General features: G+C 32.5%; 1 protein-coding gene across 2 annotated transcripts; it reads right to left on the bottom strand.

Moving 5' to 3' along the window:
• Positions 1 to 5264: 5264 nt before the first annotated feature.
• LOC105329623 (uncharacterized) lies at positions 5265 to 12783 on the bottom strand. 2 transcript variants are annotated; one of them, XM_034478290.2, is made up of 6 exons: positions 12672 to 12783; positions 10091 to 10108; positions 9651 to 9980; positions 7813 to 7956; positions 7340 to 7442; positions 5265 to 6217 (listed from the first exon to the last, which is right to left on the bottom strand). In XM_034478290.2, exons 1-6 carry the CDS (start codon positions 12724 to 12726, stop codon positions 6061 to 6063), a joined length of 807 nt encoding a protein of 268 aa, XP_034334181.2. In that variant the 5' UTR covers positions 12727 to 12783; the 3' UTR covers positions 5265 to 6060. The 2 variants fall into 2 exon arrangements, with proteins under 2 accessions (XP_034334181.2, XP_065927573.1); XM_066071501.1 differs by lacking the exon at positions 9651 to 9980 and having other exon boundaries at positions 5267 to 6217; positions 12672 to 12765.
• Between the last annotated feature and the right edge of the window lie 606 nt (positions 12784 to 13389).

Raw genomic sequence — 13389 nt, 5'->3', positions numbered from 1 at the left:
ATGTAACAAAGCTATGACAAAAGTCTTCGTATTATTTTATGGACCCTCGTAGTAGCAGAAAATTGACGTTTATCACTAAAAAAAAAACCCATAGATCCCAGAACTCCTCTAATGATTTAATGGATAGACACATCATATCTTGGGATATGATAGGGACTGTTCTATAGATGTGCAGTAAGGTTTTAAAAATTTAAATTTCATCTAGGGAGTCAAAAAGTAGCAGAAAATTGACGTTTATCACTTAAAAAAAACATAGATCCTAGAACTCCTTTTATGATTTAATGGATAGACACATCATATCTTGGGATATAATAGGAACTGTTCCATAGATCAATGAAGATGTGCATTACGGTTTTGAAAAATTAAATTTAACCCTGAGGCCCATTACCTACATATCTTTTGATGCCCTTTAAGGATCAAGAATATATATGGTTAAGGGGTGGGGATCTCCACCGTTTTCGAGATATTAGTGTACTTCCTGTTTAAGGGGGGTCATGACCACCCCCGGGGCCCATGACCTACATACCGTTTGATGCCCCTTGACACAAGGAACAAGAATATATATGGTTTAAGGGTGGGGATCTCAACTGTTTTGAAGATATTAAGGGATTTGCTGTTTGAGGGGGTCAGGACCACCCACAGGGCCAATGACCTACATAACATTTGATGCCCCTTGACATCAGAAACATAAATATATATGGTTTAGGGGTCATAATTATAACAGTTTCTGAGATATATGGTAATTTCAAATTCCTGGGGGTGGGGATGACACCAGGGGTCAGATCTAATAAATCCTATATATTGCCAGTAACAGTCAATATATGATTATGAAAACCCTATATATATTATTACCTTTGTCAGATTTTAAATTACCATTTAAAATAGAGTCTACAATTCTTCCTACAAGGTTCAATGTTAGACCCAACACCCTTTTGACACCCGTTAGGGTCACGACTTACATGCCATAATGATCTGATGCGCCATGACCTAAGGAGGAATAATATCTTTGGATTAAGGTGGGGATCTCAATGGTTTTTATGATATTTGATAATTTCAGGAAGAGCACTTGGGATCATGCATGACCTACATACAATCTGAAATGCCTTGAACAAAGAAACAATAATATAATATGTACATGATATATGATTCAATTTAATCGCCCAGATATAGATCAATCATCTATGTTTTGTAATACTTCCTATGTATATATACATGTATTAGTTTGTGTTTTGTTCTATACTATTTATGTTCATGACTGTAGTATGGCTTAGTCTTATTTTAAATTACATTAAAAAATTGTCAAATATATGACTTGGAACCCCCACCCCTAAACAAACTCAAATATAAACCGCCCCCTACCCCCAATTGTCGAATGATCTATTAAATCAAAATATAATTTGGGTGTCTAAAAACTTTTAAAAATGATCTATTGAGATATGATCAGAGGTCATATTTCTATCTTGGGATCAATAACTAGTACTCATTGACAAGTTAAAAGTAATAACAATAAATAATTCAAATTATAAATGTTTATACTCCACATTAACCACCCCCCCCCCCCCATCTAACCTGGTTCTTAAGATTCAGTCTTCTTAATACATTCTTACATGTGTGCAGTAGCAAATTTTAATTCATTTTTTTCATTGCATGCTTTTTCTCTCCTGATGCACATTAACATTTTGAAATTGCTTAATTCAATTTTTAAGATTTATAAACAAAATGTTATATGCATGTGTATTCGCCTATTTTGGGCAATTGTAAAGTCTCCTAAACAAAGCACTGACATCATTAGGCTAGGAATTACCCACATGGATCAAACACTACTGTAACATATGAATAAGATAAAATACTTTATTGGGAGTTGATTTTAATCAACTCTCCTATGCAATTACTCGGGCAAAGCGAGTTAAAGACAACACCTGGGGGTCATTAATGTACTTTACACCATTTGATGCATCATAACGACATTAGAAGATATTTTGTATTTTCCTGTTTCGTGTGGTCAGAACAGCTAGTCCCATAAGGTCATGACCTACATTGTTTTTGATGCATTATAATACATTAAGAAAGAAATACTCTTTCCTGAGATATCCGTTCTAGAAATAGCACATAACTAAAACACAGACAGAGAAAAGTAGTTCCGGCTGTTGAGTGCAAACGAACTCAAAATTTTATTGAATCAGGTATCAGGTATCAACAAATATTTTCGACCATTCAAAAGCGTTAATGTCTCATCTCACCAAAAAATATTAAATGCTATATAAATCAAAAAATATGTTAACCATTTGGTATAAAAAAAAGTATAAAACGGATTAAAAAACAAACAAGAATACCACGTATTTGACAAATTTATAGCATTACAAACCTCTTTTTCATCACTAAGATAATAATCATTGGTCCAAAAAGTATTATTGTGCCAGCAGTTGTAGAACCAGCGGCAGTGTCTTGAAAAATGAATGATTGTTCTTATCAAAATTTTCATCATAGCTTTATCGTGTGATATCACATGAAATATATTAATAATGCTACAGTCACTTTTCCTCTTCAAAAAAGTACTGGAAAATGTGTCAGATTTCATCATTTTTGATTACATCTTAAAAATATGGTATAATGTTAAAGTTATTATTTTCTTTTCAAAACAATAAAAGTACATAACTGTACATTCTTCTTGTGAAATTAGGATTTAATTAAATGTTTCTTTAATTGATTTAGGCTATCAAACTTGCAATTAAAAGCTCATAGGGCTCTAAAGATATACAAATATTTTAACCGCGTACTAATTAAAAGTTTTCTCCTACATTTAAAAAAGCCTCTGAAATAAAAAAAAAAATAGCAATTCCTCTTATTCTAATTGATTTACGGTTGATTTATGGAAGTTTCTTAATAACATGATGACTTTTTAAAATAACTTTTATCATTTTTCATGCAATCGTCTATTCTCAGCAGATTTGCCTATTCTTCCTTCCTTATCTGATATACTACATGTACATGACCGCTATAGTGCCGTGACAAGTTTTTGATACACTTTCGTCCTTGTTTGCCCATGGTCTTGTGATTAAAAATCTATTCACAATTCCGACTAGCATTATCTCACTTTCGTGTAGAAAATCTTTCAATTTATTTCTACCAAGCTTATGACATTATATTCATCACTCGATTTATTTTGTTTCATGTACCAAAAAAAATTAATAAATAAAGAGCTTTTGCTAAAATATGCATGAAAACGAAAAGTTTAATTAGTTGAACCGTGTATCAGCTAACGTAAGGAGAAGATGTCCGCTTATATCGGAGAGAGACAACCAGAAATTATTGTATGGTTAACAACTTATGATTTACATTGAATAGATATACATGTAGTTATCTCTCTCTGTCTTTCTCTCTCTCGTCTTTGTAGTCGCAGCACATTTTTTTTATTGAGTTATGTGTGCAAAAAAAAAAAAACATTGTTCTTAACTGTCAATTCAAACGTAAGATAGTGATATTCTTATTTGTATATCCACTATTGTATGCATAGTGGTGGCATGGGTTAAAAAACAATGGTTCGAGAAAAAAAAATCCGGTCTGAAGAGGATAATCCACTGTGCTGTTTTATTATTTTCTAATTATTGGGCAACAGTATACATGTGCTTACGATTACACGTACTAATGTTTTTTTTTTTTTTTATAAAAGTTATCGCAATGAATATTAAAAACCATGTATTTTTACCACTTTGTTGACTCCCATAACACGTTCCTTAAGACGTTAAGCTAGTATTTCAGTTGTGTATTTACGGGTTCAATGATTTAGATATTGGTTATTAATTCTCTAAACATAAAATTAGTTATCTCTACTTCCGTGTTACATTGTAGTGGTATGTTCTTCTGTATAACGTTGTCTTATTACGTCGGTGTTGTTATTATATTGTCCCAAGATACAAAACAGCTCGTGTCTACTAATATTTTGCGTTACACATTAACAACTCTTTTTGACTACACTGAAATTTAAAAGAAAGGTGTTTTAAATGATATACTTAACTCTCAGCGAACGCTATCCTTAAAAGGGCGCTATAAATTCAAAAGTACTGAAATCTCATAACATACTAGCGTAATATGATGTTGATAATTTGTCCAACTAACGTGCAATTTAAAATAGCAATTTTTAAAATATATTTATCTCATTTAGACGAAAAGTTCTGGAAAAATATATATATAGGAAAATGGTTTAATTCTAAAGCTAAAATATTTAGATTATTTTCTTAAAATAATATTAATTTTTGTATGTGAGATATTTCCTCTCTTAACTTTTCGTCACAGTTTAAGACAAACCAGGGGTCTATAATCTTTTTTATATAACTCACTTGTCCAAGGGCAAGAGATACAACAAATTTCACTTGACAGTTGAAAAATTACAATCATAAATTTTAAGATTCATTGACATTATATATGATCATGATCGAACATTCATTTACATTTCAGATTTTTCCCAAAGTATATGGTCTTCAGGCTCAGCTACATATTTTTGAGCGAGACAAAGCACGAGTTAGTCAGTCATTTGACAGTTAATTTCCAACAAATACAATGAAAAGTACCGGGGGTTTTAATATATTTAAAGGGGTACACAACTTTTAAAAACTGAGGTTTTCCTCCTTCTAGAGAGGCTTTAAAAGTATTGATCTGCCTAAGAATGGTTTCCCGTCAGGCTTTATATTGTGGAAAGACTGAGGAAAAGAATGACAGTATCTGTATCTCAATAACGGATCCTCTGCCAAAGACAGAAAATCTCTACCTATTTGTTGTCTATTTGCTGTGTCCTATGGTGTTCCATTTGGACCACTCGCAACTTTGCATTTCTGCCTTTGGGCGAAGATGCAAAGGTGCAATGGCGAAACATGTAAAGTTTTGAAGGCAAAGGAGCGAGAACGCGATGGCGACGCGCAAAGATTCAAAGGCGAAGGAATGATATTACTATTGCTCTTTCGCGTTCGCACTCTCGCATTCACACCTCTGCATTTTCGTCTTCGCCTTCTTTTTTCTTTATTTCATATAATTTCATGCAGGTATCGTTTTCGCCAAAGTTTTTTCGCATGATCTTGTTTGTTATTAGTGCGCATGCGCCATGCAGTGTGGCGGCCATTGTGCTTACTATAAAAGTTAATTAATCTTTAAGGTTATCTGATATCACTTTTTACTAGTGCTGCCTAAGCCTAATCATCATGTACTCCATATAAAATTTGATGCCCGTCATACTGTGTATGCACTTCCAGACTTATGCCACTTAGACCAGTGTGCTTACCTTTATTCAATTGTATGGGTTATTAAACACAGTAACATTTGAATTTTATTGTACAAGGCGAGAGTGCAAAGATGGTAGTGGCCCTAACTACAAATTAAAGCATTTAATAGCATATACAATACTAATTACAATATTGCAGTCAAGTTCTTCTAAACACAAACAGTTAAAAAAAATCTCATCTATATTCATGTACAAAACACTGTCAAATTCTTGATCTGTTTAGAAATAAAACACACCCAAATACGCAAACACGTATACACACAATTTCCGCGCCTGTTTTTGTGTACACCAATTAAATAATAAGAGAAGAGGGAATACAATGTACAATACAAAAAGCCAGGAGAAAAAATATTAATCAATCTTTTGCACCGAGATCTATATCAAAAGCAAATATTTTTAAGAGTTAAAATGGTTTAAAAACAAGCATTTTGTATTATAAAATTGTTGCAGCTGTTAAAGGCGAAAAAAAACAACAACAGTGCGTACGTCATTGTCAACATTAACATGCATAATACATTCATGTTAAACTCGTGTTTATAGTTAATAAAACTAGTACAATGTTCAGTCTTCTTGATTTCCAGTTATTATCAATATACTATGATAACATTTATTTTCCAATTTGTTTGGTTTTCTTTGCATTCAAATGTTACATGTATAAATACTCAACAGTTTTCTAAAATAAATAATATCAACCACAAAAGTGTAATACTACTTCTTAAACATGTATTTAGTCCAATTTCACTCCAGGTGAATTTCAACTTTTAGAAAGGTTTATAAAACATTAGCGTTTATTTTTTTTCCTGGCGTGTGATCGATTCGTACTGGTTTTCAGGTTCTCCTGTCTCAGTGTTTCCAAGTTCTGTGTAAGTTTCAACATTCGGTTCATTCCCACCTCGATCGCTCATTATAACGTTTGGGTTAGTTTTATCGTTCTTAGACTCGTTTCTAAAATATGGAAAAGATAAACTTCTGTTAAAGTGGACTAAATGCGTTCGATTTCTTATTAATATTTATAAAAAGGAGCATGCATGTAACCTATTCGTTTGCAGTGCTACCTGTATTGGCAAAGCATGCTAATATAAATGAACACGGTAATCAAATAAACTTATTTAGTATAGTTAGAATAATTCTTTTTAAAAATAAGAACGTCATTTTTATATTTAAAGTCCTTGTGAAAATAATAAAAAAATATTTATTAAATGTTTTGATCGATATGCGGTGAGTATCACCCAGGTTCCATTGTCTTTGTGATAGATGTAACACCACAAATTGATTTTGAAATGTGTAGTCCTATACATGTACATTTCATCAATGACTTGATGAATCTTGAATAATCTTGAATATTTACATTTCCCAATGTCTTTGTTTATAATAACACTGCGAATTAATTTTTGTAATGTATAGTCCAATACAGTTAATCATTGTTATTTTTAATATTATTTAATCATTCTACTGCTGAATGATATAAATGTAAGTAATAAGGAATCATTTTTTGAATATCAAGAGGTGATTGAATACGGTCGTGCGTGATCAAATCTATCAGAAAGCCTTCAGACTTTATTGGATTTGATCACCCGACCGTATTTGATAACCTCATGATACTCAAAGAATGATTAATTATTCCTAAAATAGCACTATTGCTAAAATTTATATAACTACATGTTTTAATTATTTTTGGAATATAATGGGTTGTTCCGATAAGGTCGGGATGATAAAATCATTTTTTTTAAAAATCCCAAAGGGTATTATGATTGATTTGATTACGTCCGACTGTATTTGATCCTCTCATAATACTCAAAGAATGATTTCTTATACCTTAAATATCACACTTTAATGACTTCAAATGGATCTTTAAACATTACTTATGAATTGTCGTTATTTTATTTTATTTTTTTACAGCTCTCAATATTTGTGGTGAATGGTTTTATTTAACTCGATCTGCGTTTTCTATTAATTCAGCAAAGGGCAGGGATAAATAGAAACCAGACCTCGTTCAATCATGTATGTAAAACATTTTACAAAGATAAAACTAAACTTAAAGGTCGAAGCAAATTTTATTACACATACCTTGATTTGATGTTAACATACAGGTAAATATTCAATACTGTTGAAACTGTGGAAATCACCACGAATATAGCCAATGGGATTTGTAAGGACAACAACGACTCGGCTGAAATTAAAAAACATAGTCGTTTCCTAATATTAAATCATAAAAATCGTCGTAGTTCCGAAAGGGGTGCGATACGGAGCCAAAGAGTCTGCAAACAGTACCGATATCATCTCTAAAAGATCTGTATAAGCTTTGGAGACTATAATTATATAAAGTAAGGTGCATCGCAGATGCAGAATCATTGTATTAATTGCTAAATTTGTATTAAAGTGTTAGGTATTAAATACATGCTACTATTAAAACAACTAATTGTACCTCTAAAATTCGACAATATTTAAAGTTTTACAGAGATACTATTAAATTCTTATCGTAAATCTAAAAATTATCATGTTATAAGATTCTTACATTTCATATATTGAAATGAACATACCAATTCCGTGATCACATTTAAGTTCTTCTGACAAAATATCAGAGGTTGACATTGTAACGTCCAAATTATTCTTGTTTATTGCAGATGCAGTGTTTCTTCCAAGTTGTCTTCCACATACTACACTAAGGGTTCCACCTAATCCTTCTGAAGCACACATGCATATGAATGAAAAACAACATGTATTGCTTCTGGCCTCATCTTCGCTAGCTAAGGTTTTTCGGTCCACTCTGCTCTCCATATACCCTTGGCAGATCTCAGTACGAAAACTCGGTGATGCGATGGTGCTACATGTATCTAGGGAGCAATCTGAGTTGCGTCCCTTGCATATTTACATTTTAATCCAATGACACATTTGGTAATATACAATCGCTACGGCATTAAAACGATTTGAAAACATGTTGACTAACGAGAATCGGAGATAATTAACGATTCTGTTGAATAGAAATGAAGATACGATATAGAGAAAGCAAGGACTATTTCATTTATTGTGTTTCTAGTGACCTGTACCGGGAGTGAAAATGTCCTTAATATATGAAAAAATTAAACCAGGAATCATCGTCGTGAATATTGTGGACAACAATTAGATAAAATACAGCTCATTGAACATTTAAAAGCAATAACCATATGCAGGAACGTATAAACTAACGGGATAGGCAACTTCTACATTCACCATGTTTACTTCCCATACTATCACGCGAGCCTTGCATGACAAGTTAGTAAATCTCTGTTCAATCCCGTGCAGTAAAATATATCGGTTTTTCAAAGCAATCCAGTTAGATCATCGTAAGGGAGACACTGTACTCGAGCACTTGTGCTTCAACTTGCTAAATGCGTCGATTTTTTGTACCAAAGATCACACGTGTGTTTCTTAAAAAAGTTAATTTCCTAGAGCCTGATTTAAACTCTGGGATTGAATCAGCTACCTGCAGCTACAGCCAATCATAAAACGGAGCTTGTCACCGAGTTTTCGTAACGAGATCTGCGAAGGGTTTATGGGAAGCGAAGTGGACCGAAAACCCTTTGCTAGCGAAGATGACTAGGCCTATACAAAAAGGTCTTTAAAAATGCTTTGAGTTAAGCTTTGAAACATAAATGTCAGGATAACAGTCATTGTTAAACTGTTATGCATCTGTTGAAGGTTCGCCTAATTGTGAAAAGCAGCAAAAGGTTCTGAGTTCACCTGTTGTTTTACTATAGCTATTGTGTCACATTAAATATCATATACATGTATGTATCATATGTAACTTTATGTTCACAGATAATATTTATATAATATTTATATAATCTTACTTAGCAATTTTTTGTTTCAATTTTGATATTAAGTTAATTTAGTCGATTAGTATACTATACATTATCTATTAATTTATTAAAATTGTCTCAATTCTCAATTCCAGCTATTCTTGACTCAGCTTTCATTTTCTATTTTTCTTTCCCCTACATTTTTCTTATTCAATGTTCATGGGTAATGTCATTGTACTTGATAACATTACCTACCTCCCATTTGTAAACTGACGAGAGCGAGATTATGAAAATCCTTTTGGCTTGTTTCTCAATCTGCTATTCACTGTTACTAAGTATGTATGATGCTAATTTCAGAATAAATATTTCTAAAACTAAAAGCAGCAAAATAGCCATGTTGTATAAATGATACATTTATGATAAGCCAAAGCTAGCGGTAGCTTTCATTATTTTTATACAACATATAAAATATTGTATGCAATGTTTTTTTAAGTACATAAAAAAGAACTGAAGAAGGGGAATAAATCAGTCAAATTCTTATAAAGAACAACACAAAAACCAATTTAAAACCACAAAGAATGATACGTGAACAAGCATACCAAACATTTGTATGAATCCGATACATTGATAGAACGATCCTGATGTAGAAAGTGGAAAGAAGTCAGCTCGTACGCGCACTGACTGGTTGATTTGCACGTCTAATCTCTTATATATTCGTTCTGGAATGCATCCAAAAATTAATTTGTGTTCAACATTTACTTGTGTATTACATTTCTCTTTGATCACTTCCATGGATTTTACGAGTATAGAACCATTAAATGACGAAGTCAACGTACAGGAACATGGACGGTTGATTTTATTGAAGTCAATGTAAATATAAGACCCATATTTTGTTGATCCCTCACAGTTTGCCACTGAAATGTTTTGAACTGGAAAACGTAAAGAACTGATATGAGTATTTCTAAAGAATGGCGCGTCAGTGATGTTATAAGATAGACTGGGAGTAAATGCCCATTTGTTTTATATTATAAGTACTCACCATTGGTCGGGCATTGACCTGAAAAAAGAACGAACTCATAATGAACTGTGCGTAAGAAAGGTATCAATTTATGATACAAAAAAAAGCGTTTGAGATACGTGGTAAGAACAATTAATGACCTGTAGTAAGCATTAACGTTAAATGGCACTAATTACAGGAGTAACTGAGATGCCTTACATGCAACTGAAATAACCAACTACCTAAGAACTGGTTATATATCATGCGCCGATCTAGGAATGGTAAAGGGATCGTAGGCGTTCATCCCCTCCCTTACCCGAACTTTTTAAACCTCCACATAATCTTTTTGCCTTGAGATATAGGAAGAGAAGTATTTCATTCATTGCATTCAGTTGAAAACTGAGTCTACTTCAGTTACTCTTTCGCCCTCACCCTTAGCCCCCTTCCTCATCCCCGCCTCCCGACAAATGGATTAGCACATTCGATCTTGGTAAATGATGACTGAATTTTCTATCATTTTCTAATGTCTCAAAAATTGGAGTCGGAATTATAATTATCACAATTATCATAAGAACCCCCCATCCAGCCCTAGAGAAAATCCTTGAATCCTTGCATGCATAATTCTCTTTCAAAGACTCGTATCAAGATATACATGTATGTTAGAAAGTCATAAGAAAATGCTAGATATGACTCACATTTATATACATGTAATTGTGTGTGTCGAACGTATTTTTTTTAAAAGAATAAATTAAAGAATAATATTATATACATTTTTCTTTGATAATTTAGATATCTCGATGGATTTTCTTTTCCTGTAGTTAAAACGCCTTATCTTACAGAGTTTTTCTTCAACAATTTTGGTGTCTGGTAAATGGTGTTGCAAGCCATACCGGAATTTTTTTTTTATCTTTCTTATATTTTTAAACATGTTTTTTATGGTCAAATTTGGCAAATCATATAATCATTATGATGATAAAGTTATACTATACATGTACTAAGCTACTGAGACTATATATTGACTGAAAAATACACCCGGTCACGGATATGTAAAAATAAAACAAGAACAAAAACCTCTACGCGCGTGAACTTCTACATAGAATAACACTTTCATTGCACAACTATATCATTATAACTGGCATTCTGAACGTTTGATACGCTTATTGGTCTCTGCGTTTTTGTCCGATAACGGGACTTGTAAAAATTTATAGTATTCTCTCTCTCTCTCTCTCTCTCTCTCTCTCTCTCTCTCTCTCTCTCTCTCTCTCTCTTTCAAAGTTAATATTTTAGATAACAAATGGAAAGAATGTTGAGAATCATACAAAAGAGGTTAAGGGTGGCTCTTTTTTTAGCCGACTGGTCATTACTTATTTTTTTGATCAAGAAATTGTTGTCTATGCGAACTGTGCGGTTCACTATTTCTGCCAGTGAGAACAATGATATTGAAAATTTATTTATGTTTTGTTATCCAATGTCTGTTTTCCAGGAATGTGTTGTTCAGTATTTTGTCGTCAATTCTATCGGTCGTGTTTTCTTTTTTATATTGATGTCATTATGCTCGTCCAAATATTTTCGGTTTTGTTAATTTTATTTACTTGAAATCAGGTTGTGATTTGTTTCAAGGGCTGTAAATTTTTTTATAAGTTACCGATGCGATGCGCCGCCTCATTTGCTGAAAATGTGGTCATTTTACTATGAGTTCACGCATTCAACTGTATGTTTCTACAAATGTATATGTTGATTTTAATTATTCGTTTTTAACATGTCGAATTTATGATCTAGTATCAATTTATTCTCATACAATAAAGCAAATCAAAGCATTATTTTAATGCAAATAACTGAAACCCTGTGGGGCACCAGTACCATCTTCCTGTGTTTTCGATCTACTGAATAACGCCACTTGTATACGCGTTTTTGGGGGAAAAACCCTCGTATATCAAATTATGAAATGTGAGGAAACTGCCCATCACTTGTGAAGTGAAATGATGTGTTGAATTATATCAAAGCATAATTGTAATGCAAATTACTTGAATCCTGTTGGGCACAAGTTCCATCTTCCTGTGTTTTTGATTTAATAAATAACGCTACTTGTCTACGCTTTTTTGGACAACCTTCATATATCAAATTTTTAATTTTTCCCTTCACTGATGAAGTGAAATGATGTGCTATATGTCAATATATTGGGTAGCCCCCCCAATTAAAAACGTACCAAAGTATCCATAATAGGATTGTCGGGCATATTTATGTTACTTTCATTTTTTGGAACCGATGCAATTATATCACAATTGTTTAAAAATAAAGCCTATCTGCCAAGTTTATATGGGGAGCAGAGAGGACCGAAAACATTTGGCTCGACAATAATTTTTCGAAATGACAAATATGCACGTGATCGGTCGACTTATATTAATTTTATTTATGTATTTATGTAGCTTTTCGCCCTTGTCCATATTCCCATGTTTAAATTTCATCGCTTTTCATACATGAATATGTGTCTTTGATAATAAACAATTTAGTTCCTAAGCCTTTAGTGCCGAAACACGATAAAAATCAGATTGGGAAAAACTAAACAACAGGAATTAAAAGGAAAGTTTATGCTTTTGTTTTACAGAAAAATGTATAAACTTACCTTTTGATGCTGTAACGAAAGCACTGACAGCAAGTGCAAAGATAAACCCCTTCATTTCAAATGCATATATCTCTTACAAGGAAGAAAAAAAAACTTCTAAAAACTGAATTTGTTTATGTAGTTTTATTTTTAGAAATAACTCCAGTAAAACAATTTGTAAATAAAAATGTTGGTAATGGAAAGACATGTTAAATACGATCACGTCTTTTCAAGCATTATCAGGCCTTCTCGGCAGAGCTCGTAAAAACATTTTCGATGTTTTTAATCTGTCTAGTGACATATTCACTCTCCACATATTTTATACTGACTGTTGTGATTGTTGTGATGAAGTGGCAGTTTTTACTGTGTGGTATTTTTGCCTTGCCCCCCCCCCCCCCCCCCCCAAAAAAAAAATTAAAACTCTATAACGAAGAATTAAGTTAACTAGTGAAGTCCATCTACTAAACTTTCACATTTACACATTTGGTAGGCTATTATATTACACAGATAAAGATCATGATTAAATTAAGATTACACTTTTGCCTTTATTTTGTATGAATGATATTTAAAAATCTTTACCATTGAAAGGAGAAATACTTAAAAGGCCTTGTAAAATCGCTCGGTAGTATTTTTAAAAAAAAAAAAATACTTAATGAACTAGCTTCCCAGGGATTAGTACTCGGACTACTAGTCTTACGAATAGTGTCAGGAAATAAAAGACTTGTTAAAAACTTCTAAT

Source organism: Magallana gigas, chromosome 9, assembly GCF_963853765.1.
Source record: "Magallana gigas chromosome 9, xbMagGiga1.1, whole genome shotgun sequence".
NCBI classification, from domain to species: Eukaryota; Metazoa; Mollusca; class Bivalvia; order Ostreida; family Ostreidae; genus Magallana; species Magallana gigas.
Note: the sequence above shows the minus strand (reverse complement) of the source record. Positions and strands in the feature narration are given on the sequence as shown.

Excerpts from the sequence above, each read along its gene's own strand:
- LOC105329623 (XM_034478290.2), bottom strand. The coding sequence starts at position 12,726 with ATGAAGGGGTTTATCTTTGCACTTGCTGTCAGTGCTTTCGTTACAGCA. Across the intron at positions 7,957-9,650 it reads CGGATTCATACAAATGTTTG|AAGGATTAGGTGGAACCCTT; the intron begins GTATGCTTGTTC and ends TGTGTGCTTCAG. Across the intron at positions 7,443-7,812 it reads TAAATGTGATCACGGAATTG|CCGAGTCGTTGTTGTCCTTA; the intron begins GTATGTTCATTT and ends TTTTAATTTCAG.